Source organism: Gigantopelta aegis, chromosome 11 (assembly GCF_016097555.1).
Source record: "Gigantopelta aegis isolate Gae_Host chromosome 11, Gae_host_genome, whole genome shotgun sequence".
Lineage (NCBI taxonomy): Eukaryota > Metazoa > Mollusca > Gastropoda > Neomphalida > Peltospiridae > Gigantopelta > Gigantopelta aegis.
The window spans coordinates 19,209,699-19,225,824 of record NC_054709.1 but is presented as its reverse complement, the minus strand read 5'-3'; the positions used below and the strand labels follow the sequence as shown (position 1 = coordinate 19,225,824).

The 16,126-nt window shown below is 37.2% G+C and overlaps 1 protein-coding gene across 1 annotated transcript in view; it reads right to left on the bottom strand.

Moving 5' to 3' along the window:
- Positions 1-266: 266 nt before the first annotated feature.
- Positions 267-16,126, bottom strand: part of LOC121385073 (mucin-like protein) — a 69,454-nt gene continuing 53,594 nt past the window's right edge. Inside the window, exons 7-10 of the mRNA XM_041515608.1 lie at positions 14,513-14,705; positions 12,656-12,906; positions 2,844-3,051; positions 267-415 (exon numbers count right to left, since the gene is read on the bottom strand). Of these exons, the coding sequence (XP_041371542.1) occupies positions 267-415; positions 2,844-3,051; positions 12,656-12,906; positions 14,513-14,705 (801 nt within the window). The remainder of the gene's footprint in view (positions 416-2,843; positions 3,052-12,655; positions 12,907-14,512; positions 14,706-16,126) is intronic.

Sequence of the window (16,126 nt, the reverse complement as noted above, 5' to 3'; positions counted from 1 at the left end):
CTCGTTTCAAGACAGTTCAACATCTAGGATGTTATTTTTAAAACTGTTTTGATGTTGATTAGAACGTGGATATGTATGTAAAGCTCTGATTCGGGGCTCCCAACCCAGACACTGCTGTATGATCTGACACAATACATATTTTTAACAACAGCGTCTAGTATCTACACTTACTGGATTTATCAGGAGATAGTTCCACGTGGAACTTGGTTTGGTTGTTCTCTCTGGCAGCAAAGGCTGTGAAGATGGTGGCGCTGGTAGCTGTCCCATTAGCCGTTATCCGCCTGGCCTGTCCGTGCCTGGAGGTCAAAGGTCATGTTAACTTCTGCTATGTTAATCAAGATGTACTCCCCATGGCCGTTAAAGATAAACGTTTTTCCATCCAGAGTAGCCACGTGCGGATCACCAAATCCACCTCCTAAAAACAGACATTGCATCAGTTGACATTTATTCCCGTGCATCTCGTTTAAATAACAAATACCATGTTAAAAACAAAATACAATGTGGTTTGTTGTCAGATCGTCTATTTTCAGAATACATGAATGCAAACTAGATGTAAACTGGATATGTGTAAATTATGCCGTTTAATTCTAACATAACTGCCGTTCGATCTAGGATAACGATCCCCATCGGTGGACCCATTGGGCTATTTATCGTTCCAGCCAGTGCTCCACAACTGGTGCAACAAAGGCCGTGGTATGTACTATTCTGTCTGTGAGATGATGCATATAAAAGATCCCTAGCTGCTAATCGAAAAGAGTAGCCCATGAAGTGGCGACGGCGGGTTTCCTCTCTCAATATATGTGTAGTCCTTAATCATATTTCTTGACGCCATATAACCGTAAATAAAATGTGCTGAGTGTGTCATTAAATAAAACATTTCCTTCCTTCCTTCTAACATAAATCTTCACCGCCATTTTAATCAGAGATATGAATTTGTTTTGACGGACTCCAAACCGGCCTCGGTGGCGCAGTGTTTAAGCCGTCGAACTATAGGCAGGTAGGCACAGGTTCGCAGCCCAGTACCGGCTCCAACCCAAAGCGAGTTCTTAAGGGTTCAGTGGGTAGGTGTAAGGCCACTACAACCTCTTCTATCTCACTAACCACTAACCAACTATCACACTGTCCTAGACAGGCAGTCCACATAACTGAGGTGTGTGCCCAGGACATCGTGCTTGAACCTTAATTGGATATAAGCACAAACAATAAGTTGGAATGAAATGAAATGACGGACTCCAGTAAAATAGTACTAATATCCAAAACAGGACAAGGTGACACCATCATATTGGATTTCTACAAATATCACATAATGTGTTTTTTCTTCATACAAATATCAAATATTTAATATATTGCCATTATACGTTTGACGGCTGGAAAAAAACCCAAACAAAAAAACAAACACAAACAAAACAAACAACCAAACACAAAACAAGAACAAACAAAACAAAATTGTCTTCTTTTTTTTGGTCTTTCTTTGATGTGAGATTACTGCCAAACGTATTGCCTCCCCCATACTAAATTTTGTTTATATATATTATATTCCTCTGTGAAGCAATATATATATATATATATATATATATATATATATATATATATATATATATGTGACGGTACATGCTCTTAATTTCTTTTCGCCTGTGGCGTTATTAATTGTTTTAGAAGGCCGTGTGCAGTTCCAAATGCACTTAGCTAGGTGGGCAACTTGTTACGTAATACTTCTGCGCGATGGTCGTCTAATACACACCCAGCCCAGGTGCGGAGCCATGTGGCCAGTAGTTACGTAATACCTCTGCGAGTGCGGTTTTTACAACCGTGATTTGGCGACGATGGCGTCAGTAAGTCTGGCGATCAAAGAGAAAAATGCGTCTCTGGGAGAGGTGGAATATCAGATGATAGGGGGAGGACCGCCTTGTACCCCCAGGCGATATTCTGATTTTTATAATAAATAGCTAGAATTTTAGAGTTATGAGGGGAAGCAAAAAGGACGGCTCCCAGGGAACGTTGTCCATTTGGACTTTGGTAAATATATATATTATTTCTGCTCTGTTGTATAACCTTGATGTGATTGATGTGACTTTTAAATATTTTAATACTGTATTATACCAATATTCTTTAGACAGTGTCTTCGGTCATCTGACGAAGTAAATCGTAGACTATTTGTTCTAACATTATATGAGTATTTGGTAATATAAAGCTTAGCCAGTCATCCTAGAAGACCTAGGTAAACTGTAGGTTATTGTCTTTATTGTGATAGGTACCAGTATTAATTCTGTGTTACAAGGTTACTGAACGAGTAGTAAGGGTTAATTAAAAATTAACCAGTTAGGAATAGAGTGGTAATTCCTTTATTAATTAACTTCTCCTAGAAGCGTTTCTCAATTATCACACGTGTGGGTGTTGTGTCACGGTGAAGTGATTCGCATATTGTGTAAACTAGACACCTAGAGATTAACTAATTAAGTGATCAGTTCTGGGTTGTTATTATTGTTGTTATTAAATTAACTACTACGGCTGTACGTTTGTCAGCGTAGGTTAATACAGATTCCAAAGTGTATTGTGTTTTTGTTGTGTTTTCTAGTGAACTAAACGTGCTATAATAATATATACTTTATATAAGATCGTATCTCTGATCATACCTAGACGAGCCATACTCGGGTAAATACCGCCCGTTACAGAGAGATCTAATAGATATACAGTTAGGAGAGATATTTGGATAATCGTGTTTTATTCAGTTACGGGAATTATAGAATCCCCGTGACAATATATATATATATGTATATATATTGGGGGCGGACTTTGATATTCACACCCAGCATCATTCCCTGGATCCGCGCCTGATAACCAACCTTGTCGAAACACGGACGTTCTCGAACATTGTCCCGCCGGTCGTATGGTGTGGAACAGTGGACAGAAGTTGGACCTGTCACAACAATAGTTTTTCCCCAACGTGTCCGATACATAGTGCTCAGCCCAGCTGTACCATTGGTGATAGCGGAATGCATACCCTGCATTGACTCCATTCTCCACAAAAATCCCATTGCGGTAACAACACATCTGTAACAAAAAATTAAATAAAATATTCAAGGGGCGCAGATTGACGGAGAACATCGTAGACGTTCTGACAAAGGTCTTCATAGGTGAACACGCCTGGTTCTTACAAAACTTCTAAGGCCGATTTCATGTCTGGGTCAGGGCCGTAGCTAGGGGGGGGGAGGGGGTGGGGGCATAGGGGTAAGGGGGGGGGGGGGGGGGGGGGGGGGGGGCAGTTGCCCTCCCACGAAAAAAATCCGGAAAGTATTATAGGAACTTAAAGAAAATTCTCTTCTTAACTATTTAAGGAGTTTTAGACTATTAACTACTCAGTTGCCCCCCAAACAAAAAAATCCTAGCTACGGCCCTGTGGGTTTAAACATATGGTTTAAACCTAGGTTAAACCCTGGGTCATGTTTACTGTGCATTTCACATGCCTAGTTTTCAATAACCCTAGTTTAACTCTGGGTTACAATTGTATTGCTTGTTTAAACCTGCCCTTGAGGTGGTTTTTCGCTGGGTTTGCTCAAAGTAACTTTTCTTCATGGATACTTTCGGCAGCAAAATCGTGTTTTACGTCAGTATCACAGAGCCATCAACTGTGAACATATTTTCAGAGACCCTTTGAACCCACTACAGAAGCGAATAAAGGGCGAGGGGTTGGGGTGTTCGAACCCCATCCCCTTTAGACAAAATGCCCGTTTGTCTTTTTTTGTTTAGCACGACTGTATATGGAGGTTATTACCAGAGGTTTTTTTCGGTATCGTCAATATCATATATTAGGAATAAACATTGTATTATGCGATCCTCTGGCGAGCATAATACATTATTTTTATTCCTAATATATGATATTGACGACACCGAAATACACGAGTGTAATAATCTCTTTATCATATAAGCTCTAGCTTAATACAACGTGTTTTTGTAAACTGTACTCGCAACTTTAATTCCAGTCCGCCATTACTAGATATTCAAATGGCGTAAGAATATGTGGCGCGGGGTATTTTTGAATGGAAATGACGTCAAACTCGAATGACGTCATTCTGAACGCTGGACTGCTTTCACTGTCAAATTGATTGAAATGTTTTTTTATTTGATGATTATGACTGCATACGTCAATCATGGAGTGTCACCCACGTACGTTTGCTTAAATGTCAATAAACCTAGTGCCGAGGCCTCGACTAATTTACTAGTTTATTAGTTTGACACCCAATAGCCGATGTATTTTTCGTGCTGGGGTGTCGTTAAACATTCATTCATTCATTCATTCATTCGACTCATTTACATATAATTTGCAACGTTATCAAATTCTTAAAGTATGTGATCTGAAAAATATCACATACTTTGATTGCACTGAAAATGTAAGATATTATATGATAAAAATTAGATCCACCCCTTGATTATTTACCATGTTCGTGGCGTACGAAGAACAAAGCGCCTGCGATATACAGACAATAATACACGAGTTACCAGTTATAAAGTAAGTTTTAGTCGTGACAAATGAAAATTATTTGCTATTGTATTTATTACCCTAGCTATGTTTTCTCTAAACGCCTTTATTTTAGATGCACATGCACGTAGGCTACATGTACTATAGATGTAGGCTATAGAAATGATGTAAACCACTTTACACACTGTTCTGAGTATTGATATAACTTTGTATTTCAATCACGTTCACAGATAATTTTTGAAGACAAAAGTTGTTTTTATTCTGCTAAAAGTATATATAATGAATTGCATTAAAATAACATTTTGTAATAAATTTAATACCAAAACAGTCGTAAACGCAAACTCTGTAAACCACATGACGTCATTTTGTGTTTGCAAGTTGTGATAACGTATATTTAGTATTACACCACTGCAGAATATTTCTCACTGAGAAAATATGAAAAATAGTTTCCCTGTTATGAGTGACCGTTTGGGTAATAAACATAGTTATTTATTAAATTAGTAAAAATAAGCATTTGCTTCGTGGTGTATGAATTGCACGAAAACAGGAAGTACTAGTAATGAAAGTAATAAACATCTTCCACAGACTGCAGTCTTATAATGACATACTTTCGTGTTTGTCTCGTCTTAATGGGGGGGGGGGGGGGGGGGAGGCGATATAGGCCCACAAGTTTGCAAACTTGACCAACAGTTTGTTTCGGTGCCCTTAGGCGTACGCGTCCCATTTATATATATATATATATTATATATATATATATATTATATATATATATATATATATATATATATATATATCTATATTATGTTAGAAATTAAAGGGAAATGCCAATAAGAACGTTTATTCATATTTGCATTATTACAGCTATATAGGGTTCTGTACGCATTTGACATGGATTATAACTAATACTGTGAGTAAAATGATGTAAATACATGGTGAAACGTTTTCAGGCCAGCTTATTTTGTCAAAACATCTCCATCATTTTTGACCGAATACGAAGGTTTGCTCCAGAGGGGGAGGAGGTAACTAAGCATCTCGTGCGCGAATGCTAATAATATACCGGTAAGGAGGTATTAGCTACAAAGTGATGAAGTGTACGCTATCCCTCGCTTATGTCCCTTTCCAGATCTCCGGGTAACCCATGTAAAAAAGGTGGTTTTGTAAACACGTGTAAAACACATACATGTGAAATTCACCACAGGTGTAGGTCTTAGTCAAGTGTTTCAGCGTTTTACGTAAACCAGTGTTAAACCTAGGTTTTGATATAACCCGGTGTTACAAAACCCAGACATATGAAATCGGCCCTAGACTAGAGTCTAAACTCAATACATTAATAGTCTGAAACTGTAATGTCATGCGAATTGTATCTTTGTGACGTCATTAGAAATTTGATTTTAGAATACATAGATACATTCTAGAATATATATATATATATATATATATATATATATATATATATATATATATATATATAGATAGATAGATAGACAGAGATAGATAGATAGATAGATAGATACGTTAGATATATAAATATATATATATAGGGAATAACTGGTTACTGTCTTAAGATATCGGCTTTATCCTGCGAATGTTAGAATGACGAATGCAGCGAGGATAAATTCGATATCTTAAGACAGTAACCAGTTATTTCTTTTATCCTGCAATTCTACAGGAATATTCGGAAAATTATTATTTATTCCAGTTTTGTACGCAGATCGAGTATTGTCAACCTAGCAAGGTTTTTGCCGTATGACGTCATACAAGATGCATGACGTCATTATTGTAAGACGCTCACTACATTCTGACACATTAAAAAACCCGTTTCTAAACTCTAATTCATAAATAAATATACAAGTTTTGTATTGTTATCGCAGTTATTTGTATTTACGGCACTTCAACAAATCATTTAAAGAGTATTAAATGTTTATTGAAAATCTACTCTGAAATACTCGAGTCGAGTTGGGCTTGTCACGTGACCTATGTTTAGCTATGGTCAGTGACCAAAAATATAGAGATTTATCTAGTCATCATATCTTGCCAATGTATACAGTGATTGCGGGATAAATACATACATTATACATGCATACATACATACATAAACACACACACACTTATACATGCATACATACATACATAAACACACACACACACACACACACACACACACACACACACACACACACACACACACACACACACACACACAGAGTCTTAGCGGCCACCTTTAATCAGTGGTTACCTGCCTTAAACGTTCATTTGTTTCCCTCCCAAACCATTTATAATGAAAATGCACCTATAAACGGTCACCGGTCTAACGCGGTTAGCGATCACCTAAATCGGATCCCAAATCGCTAAAATACCTGCATTAAGAGGCCACAGTAAATGTGCACTATTATATAAAAGGGATAGTTTAAGAATAGCGATAAGGTACAGCAAATAACCGATGTTCACACCTTCAGGAATACTAGTACCCATTCAGTCCCAACATATCTACTGTGTATCAATTAAGAAAGTATGACTCGGAGATGCATCCAATTGCCGTTAATTAGCAGTCCAGGCGGTAAAACAAGAAACAACGAATGGTTTAAAGGTATGTATGTATGTGTGTTTGTGTGCGTGTCTCTCTCTCTCTCTCTCTCTCTCTCTCTCTCTCTCTCTCTCTCTCTCTCTCTCTCTCTCTCTCTCTCTCTCTCTCTCTCTCTCTCTCTCTCTCTCTCTGTATATATGTATATGTATATATATAGAAAGAGACAGATACAGAGGAATATAGATAGATAGATAGATGCATATCTATGTATGTATATATGTATGTATGTATGCATGTATGCATGTACGTACATACGTACGTACGTACATATATACATACATACATACATACATACATACATACATATATTAGGGTTGGGCGAACTGTGACATTGTTTTGGAGCAGAGATGTTTCTATAGCCATTTTGTCTGCAGAATCCAAATCTGATGGAAGTTTGTACCTATCTTGACGTTTGATATCGGTTAATGGCAAACATTCCAAATTGCGGCCACAAGTATAATTTTTCACAACATTATGTGTATTTTCTATACACTATGGCTTGTAATACATGATTTCTTACATGTTTCAGAATGCTGATTTGTTTATATAAAGCATGGATATCAAAATGTGCTGTTATAGTGACCTATGATATAACGCATGGATATCAAAATGTGCTGTTACAGTGACCTATGATATAAAGCATGGATATCAAAATGTGCTGTTATAGTGACCTATGATATAACGCATGGATATCAAAATGTGCTGTTACAGTGACCTATGATATAACGCATGGATATCAAAATGTGCTGTTACAGTGACCTATGATTAAAGCATGAATATCAAAATGTGCTGTTACAGTGACCTATGATTAAAGCATGGATATCAAAATGTGCTGTTATAGTGACCTATGATATAACGCATGGATATCAAAATGTGTTGTTATAGTGACCTATGATTAAAGCATGGATATCAAAATGTGCTGTTATAGTGACCTATGATTAAAGCATGAATATCAAAATGTGCTGTTACAGTGACCTATGATTAAAGCATGGATATCAAAATGTGCTGTTATAGTGACCTATGATATAACGCATGGATATCAAAATGTGTTGTTATAGTGACCTATGATTAAAGCATGGATATCAAAATGTGCTGTTATAGTGACCTATGATTAAAGCATGAATATCAAAATGTGCTGTTACAGTGACCTATGATTAAAGCATGGATATCAAAATGTGCTGTTATAGTGACCTATGATATAACGCATGGATATCAAAATGTGCTGTTATAGTGACCTATGATTAAAGCATGGATATCAAAATGTGCTGTTACAGTGACCAATGATTAAAGCATGGATATCAAAATGTGCTGTTACAGTGACCTATGATTAAAGCATGGATATCAAAATGTGCTGTTACAGTGACCTATGATTAAAGCATGGATATCAAAATGTGTTGTTACAGTGACCTATGATTAAAGCATGGATATCAAAATGTGCTGTTACAGTGACCTATGATATAAAGCATGGATATCAAAATGTGCTGTTACAGTGACCAATGATTAAAGCATGGATATCAAAATGTGCTGTTACAGTGACCTATGATATAAAGCATGGATATCAAAATGTGCTGTTATAGTGACCTATGATTAAAGCATGGATATCAAAATGTGCTGTTACAGTGACCTATGATTAAAGCATGGATATCAAAATGTGCCGTTATAGTGACCTATGATTAAAGCATGGATATTAAAATGTGCTGTTACAGTGACCTATGATATAAAGCATGGATATGAAAATGTGCTGTTATAGTGACCTATGATTAAAGCATGGATATCAAAATGTGCTGTTACAGTGACCTATGATTAAAGCATGGATATCAAAATGTGCCGTTATAGTGACCTATGATTAAAGCATGGATATTAAAATGTGCTGTTACAGTGACCTATGATATAAAGCATGGATATGAAAATGTGCTGTTATAGTGACCTATGATTAAAGCGACAGACCCTTGTTTTTAAAAACTTAAAGGTATGGTTAAGAAAGGCTTTTGGACTGGTATGCATATTCAACGATATATAATGCACATTTTTGCTTAATATCAGCAAGTGTATTATTATATTTAATTAATAAAACGGTTAAATGTGACGGCTATTAGATATAACGGACGCAGCCATTTTGTTCCATTCCAGTGAATACGCCCTCTGGCGAGCTGGCGGTTACGTAATACTTAACATGTAACGTCAGGAATGAGTCTTAAAACTAGAGAAACAAATGTACCTGGTTTTTGCGGGATGATAAAATACATCCCAATAAGCCAGCAATAAGTATATATTGTTTTTCAATACAAAATAAATCACCATTGTCAAAGTGGCTACATATCAATTCAAAAACATTAAACCATGTTTTGTCCATGCATGAACCTACATACTGAAATAAGACACAGGGTGTTTTCTTGATTAATTGGTTTATTCTCTACCTGTGATTCCTGATTGGCAGGTGTGCATTTGATTGGTAACTACACGAAGACGAGCCAATTAATTGACGCTGTTTAGACAGAAAAATACATACTGATATTGTGTAATATTACCTGTTGCCCCTAAAATGGTAATGGACATGGTTTATTACTGTAAATAGTTCTGTTAAACTATTGATTAAGTAGCTTTTCCCATCTAAAACCACAGAACTGACCAATTACGTAGCACCAAAGAAAAAGAAACGTATCACTTGGGTATTGTGGGTTGTCGTTTTTGCTTCAACATAGCATACCAATAGGCATACTAGTGTATATTTTTCCTTTGGAATATTTAACAGTGAAAATTACTATAACTCCATTTCGTTCCGTTAATGCAACTTGAAATGTATTTAGTTAAATAGTTTATTATATTATCACGTCATTTATGTTGTTTTACAAGTCAGGTTAATCAAGGAGAAGCGTCTTGTCGAAAATGACTGCTTTTGTTTACACTGTGCATACAGGAGTTGGTCAGGAGCTGACGTCATTTGGCCCCGAGCTAGCTGTACCGGACGCCTCATAAAGAAAACAAAATGGCTGCCCCCAGTTAGCAGGAATAATCGTGTTTTTATTAACACTAAAATTACGCGTTTTTCGTTTGTTAAAGTGTCAGTATGTGTTGGTGGTCCGGGTATGCATCTTTCCAACACATAAAGCTCATGTTTTAGTTTATTCTCCCTTTAAGGCATATTTTTCACTATGAGACCAGTTTTGGTAACTGAACTCATACTGTACTTAGATTTTATTGTTTAGATTATCCATTGCCGTACATCCGAAGTGTTTTGGGTCATCCTGGTGTTTCTAATACAAAAAAATGCATTTCTTCTTTTTTTAAACGCATGTACGTCTGAGAAGTATCGGTTATCGAGACTAGTTTTAGTCTATTTTAGGGCATTTTCCCGTTTCAATGTAACAGGCTCTTGTTTCACCCTATGGTCACTTTACCTAAATGTGTTACAGATTTGTAGATTAACTAAATTTAATGTCTATTTTTATGGGTTGAAACTATGGTCTGCGACTTTAATGAATTTAGAGCATCACATTAATATTGACCAATATTATCTTGTATCCATTCTTTCAGTTGTAAGATCCTAGGTGTATAGTTTGCTGAAGTTCTCCTTGTTTCTATCCTATAATTATTTGTTATAAAATAAACCGATACAGAAACGTAAAAGGAAAACATGATAAAGTGTTGGCTGCAGTGACATAAGAACGTACAGTCACATAAGAACGTACAGTGACATAAGAACGTACAGCGACATAAGAACGTACATTCAAACTCAATAGCAAACTACAAAATGATGCTGTTCTCCAGGGAATGGCAATGACTCAAGAAATATACTCAAGAAAGGAAAGAAAGATCTAATTTTAGATACGATAGCACGAACATGAATGCTTATGATAAAAGAAGAAAAAACGAAGAGAGCTGAAACATGATTTGTATTTTAAATGACAGATGAAGTTAAACTGCAGTACATAACATATGACATCGGTATTTATCTCTAGGGTTAAAAAAAGAGAGAAATATTACAAGAAACTAAAATAATCAGTCTTGAATAAAAAGAAGATCAAACAGATAAGACTTATAAGCACCAAATTATAGATAGAAGAACCTAAGGACTTAGATCCAGACTTAGATAGTCGTGTTGCCTTCCCAATGGGCACAAGAAAAAAATCCAATAATAAGCATCCCATTGATATGATAATGAGCTGAATACAATCATATATTCGGTTGTTACTATCAGAACAAGATAGAACAAGAGTACCGGGTGTCTTTTAGATTCTAGAGTGCATTATATATATATATATATATATATATATATATATATATATATATATATATATATATTTGTTCATCAACTCAATACAAATATTTTCAGGTGCTAGATAATTACCAGCACCTACAGTTACATATAAATTATATCCTTTGGTTTGTTTCTTACGAAAGTATATAATTCTTCACATGAGAATACTTCCATTAGATTGTTAGGCTTTGATTCCATCCTGAAAACTTTTTCACGTTCTTATTTTGCATTTCTATATTCATTCACTGAGTAATGAATAAAGCAGAAACAGGATATTGCATGACATCTTTGAGAACTGCATAAAGAACTGAAACCAATCTGTACCCACGGAATCTGGCACCTAGACGACATATTAGTCAAAATTAATGTGATTCCATACCTTGCTAGTAAATATCAATATTACATGCATCAGACCACATTGTGGACGTCATATTTGATATCAGCACCATGAGAAACATAACAAATCCATAATATATTAATAATAAACCTAACATTAAGAAAATTGTCATTTATGGCAGCCATTTCGAATGTTTGCTATTAATTGCCCAACCATATATATATATATATATGTATGTATGTATGTGTGTGTGTGTGTGTGTGTGTGTGTGTGTGTGTGTGTATGTATTTTTATATTTTGAATATCTCTATTATATGTATGTCGGGTTTTGACTTAAACATACATATATTCAATGACGCACTGGCACAGGGGATATTAAAATCCTTTATTGCCTTCACAAATTTCCTCATGCCGTTACCGAGACCCAAACCTGTGGCACCCAAATCGCCCACAATTGTTGGGCCGGAAGGCTACGTTCCAAAAATAGAACGATCGTTAGTCGACCATATTCGTACCGGTCCAACAACCACGCGGTTCTAAGGCCCCATGGCTTGGCAACGTTTGACTTACATGCAGATGTGGACAGACCTGGTATGTATGTATTGATGTATGAATATCTATATATTGTATGTATGTCGAGGTTGACTATTACATACATAGATATTAACGCACTGGCGCAGGGGATAATTAAATCCTTTCTGGCCTCAAAAATTGTCCCATGCCGTTGCTGGGACTCGAACCTGTGGCACCGATTCGCCCGCAAATTGCAAGACTAACCACGATACGCTCTGAGCTATCGAAGCTTCCATAAAAAGGAAGTTTCTTTAACTCAACCATATGTATGTATGTATGTATGTATGTATGTATGTACGTACGTATAATATACATAATTAGAAATAACGTCATTTTACATTTATAGATATCTTAAAATTTGAATTCGGCAAAGCACAAAAACAGGAAGACAAAAATACCAAAAAAATTAAAGTCATTACTGTTCACCTTTCCCATGGGATAAAAGTTCCAATTGAGGTTAAGTGTTGTACACCGAAGTCTGTTTCTCGTAACACCCCAAATTCTTCTCCAACGCCGATCAAAACGTAATCTTCTAACAGTGCACGGGCAATCCGGCAAGTCGTCGTAATAGAACCGGTTGGTGTAATACTCCATTACTTGGCCTGCAAACCAGTTCCTGCACTTCTGAGCATAGCTCTCCACGAAGCCGACACGGAAAATATAAAATCCACTTTGACCTTAATAAAGATAATAATAATGATAATAACAACAACAACGACGACGACGACGACGACGACGACGACAACAACAACAACAACAACAACAACAACAACAACAACAACAACAAATAATAATAACAATAATAATTTTTAGCGGAGCTCTGCGCGTATCCAACACTGACAATAAAAAAATCCACTTTGACCTTAAATAAATATAACCAAATAATGATAATGAATAATAATAATAATAATAATAATAATAATTGATCATCGTTGTAACCCACAAATGCATTATACACTTGTATGTATCGCCTATGAAACAGCAGCATAGCAGGGCATCAGGGATGGTTGTTAAGTGTTCTCTTTAACAATGCCAAAAATAAGCATAGAAAACTATCTTAAAGTGACAGACTCTAGTTTTGTAAACACTACGCCGTATTTTAAAATCATTATGACAGCAATTGAAATAAGCTATAACTTTTATATTGTTTAGGTTATTCGTTACCGTGCAACCGAACTGTTTTCCGTCATCTTGGGTGTTTTTAATAGTACGAAATGCATATTTCATCTTTTTAAAAACGCACGTGCATCTGAGAAGAAAGTGTTACGGAGACAAGCTCTAGTCTACTTGTAAGGTATTTTCCCGTTTTATCGTCACAGTGCGAGTACGACTAATTTTTACATGCTCATATACCACTAGAGTTTCGAGCATGTCTGTCCCGGAGCCTCTGGATAACCACAGACTCTTATTTCACTATATTGTACCTTTATCCAAATGTGTTACAGGTTTCATAGACTAGCCAAACATTTTACGGGTTAAAACTAGGGTCTGCGACGTTAAATGATTAGACAACCCAAAGCCTACGCTGAAGAGAAATGACTGGTGTTTGGCACAGATGGACAATAAAGGAAAGCAGCATGTGTTTCTGTTGGAGAAATACGGACAAGGAAGTGGAGGTGGACAGCAAACAACATTGAGAGAGAGAGAGAGAGAGAGAGAGAGAGAGAGAGAGAGAGAGAGAGAGAGAGAGAGAGAGAGAGAGAGAGAGAGAGAGAGAGAGAGAGAGAGAGGAACGGCTGTCAGATCTGTCAGTAGCTAGACATCGGTAGATCGCGCAATAATCGCTCGATCGGTCAATAATCGATAGATCGCGTTGCGCGATCAATGGATCCGTCGTTAATTTTCAGCGGCGGATCAAGTGAGAATTCATTGCTTGCGATACAGTCAACATACTAGTGCGATCTAACGATGGCTACCCTGACGATCCGCTGATGGCGCAGCGTGATCGACCGATGCTTGCACTATCTACCGATGGCTACGCTAATGACGGGTCCATTGAATGCACAGCGCGATCCATCGATTATTGACCTCTCGTTACCGGAAATGGTCACACACACACACACACACACACACACACACACACAAAGACATACATGCATGCATGCATATATACATACATACATACATACATATATACATACATATATATGTGTGTGTGTGTGTGTGTGTGTGTGTGTATGTTTATGTGTATATACATGTGTGTATATATATATATATATATATATATATATATATATATATATATATATATGAAGTGGTTATAAATTTCATTACAATACAGACCTCTACTTCCACCAATGTTTCGTCGTCCGTAGGCTCCTCTAGTTCCTGACACAGACACCGTTCTTGAATTCCAGTTCTCTCCATACCCGATCACAATCGGGTCCCAATCTGGAATCCAGTTCATCTCGTTGTAAATGTACATCGCGTATGTCGTTTCTCCGTCAGTGACCAGCACAAGTTGAAACGTCACATACTGAAGGGAAGGAAAGGTATGTTTGTGGAATGACATCTTAAGTAGCCGATTTAAAATTGTCGCTATGAGGTTCCTAACAAGGTATTTCTGCATAGCATCAAGATAAAGAGATATAACGCATCGATTACACATACTGTTAAAACAGAAATTAACATGACATCTATACCACGATCGTTGATATACCAGTCGTGGAATGTGAAAACCTGGAGCCCATCAACTGCGATTGATCATGCCACTCATCACAGCCCAGAGGCGACCCGTATCCCTAAATAAACTCAAATGCCTATTTTTCTGGCTTAAAACAAATATTAATATAATATTTATATACTGAAGAGCAAAAGAAACGCGAGGTTCAAGTTTATAAGGGACTAGTGTGCAAATATGGAGTTAGAATTTGTAAGTATTATATTAACTGTTAATTCTCAAAACCCGACACTGACTCTTAACGGTAAACAAATTTATTGTTTTAATTCACAATCAACGGAATTTCAACATAATTAATTTAAAATTATTAATTTAAAAACGCACAAAGTCAATATCGTGTATGTCCGCCGTTGTTTTCAATCACTGTGGCACATCGGCGTGGCATGGATCGAAACAGGTTCCTTATGAAGGCTCTAGGAATGGTGTTGTAGGCATGTAACACAGCATTGGTCAATTCTTGTAATGTGGCTGGGATCACGTGACGTCCATGGATCCTACGTCCAATTTCATCCCACAGGTGTTCTATGAGATTTAAATCGGGACTTAAAGCTGGCCAGTCCATTGTAATGATGTTGTTCTGAGCTAGGAAGTCCCGTGTCAAACGTGCACTGTGTGGTCTGGCGTTGTCTTGTTGGAAAACCATTCCACGTCGGCCAGCCATAAATGGCACAATTACAGGCTGGAGCACTTCGTCAATGTAGCGGCGAGCTGTCAATCCCCTACCACGACCAACACCATTGTTCTGCAAGATTACAGATGGAACTCGATGTCCCCAACGTATTGCACCCCAAACATCAATGACGCACCTCCCCAACGATCACGTTCAAGGACGCATGCATCTCTGAAGCGTTCTCCGTGACGTCTCCATATACGAACTCGACCATCAGCCCTATGGATGCAAAATCTGCATTCGTCTGAAAAAATTACTTGTTCCCATTGCCTATTTCTCCAATTCTGATGAGCCTGCGCCCAGTTAAGTCGAGCCAATCGGTGACGTCTTGTTAGCATGGGACCAACGTAAGGACGTCTCTTGTGTAGTCTTGCCTGTCTCAAACGGCGACGAACGGTATCACTGCTGATTGGTCTGTTTTGTATGCCAATGGTCTGCTGAGCTGTCAACGATGCTGTCAAGAAAGGATTTCGTAGGTGTGACGTCACAATGTATCTGTCATGTCTAGCTGACGTCACCCTCGGTCTTCCGCTCCGTGGTAGATCAG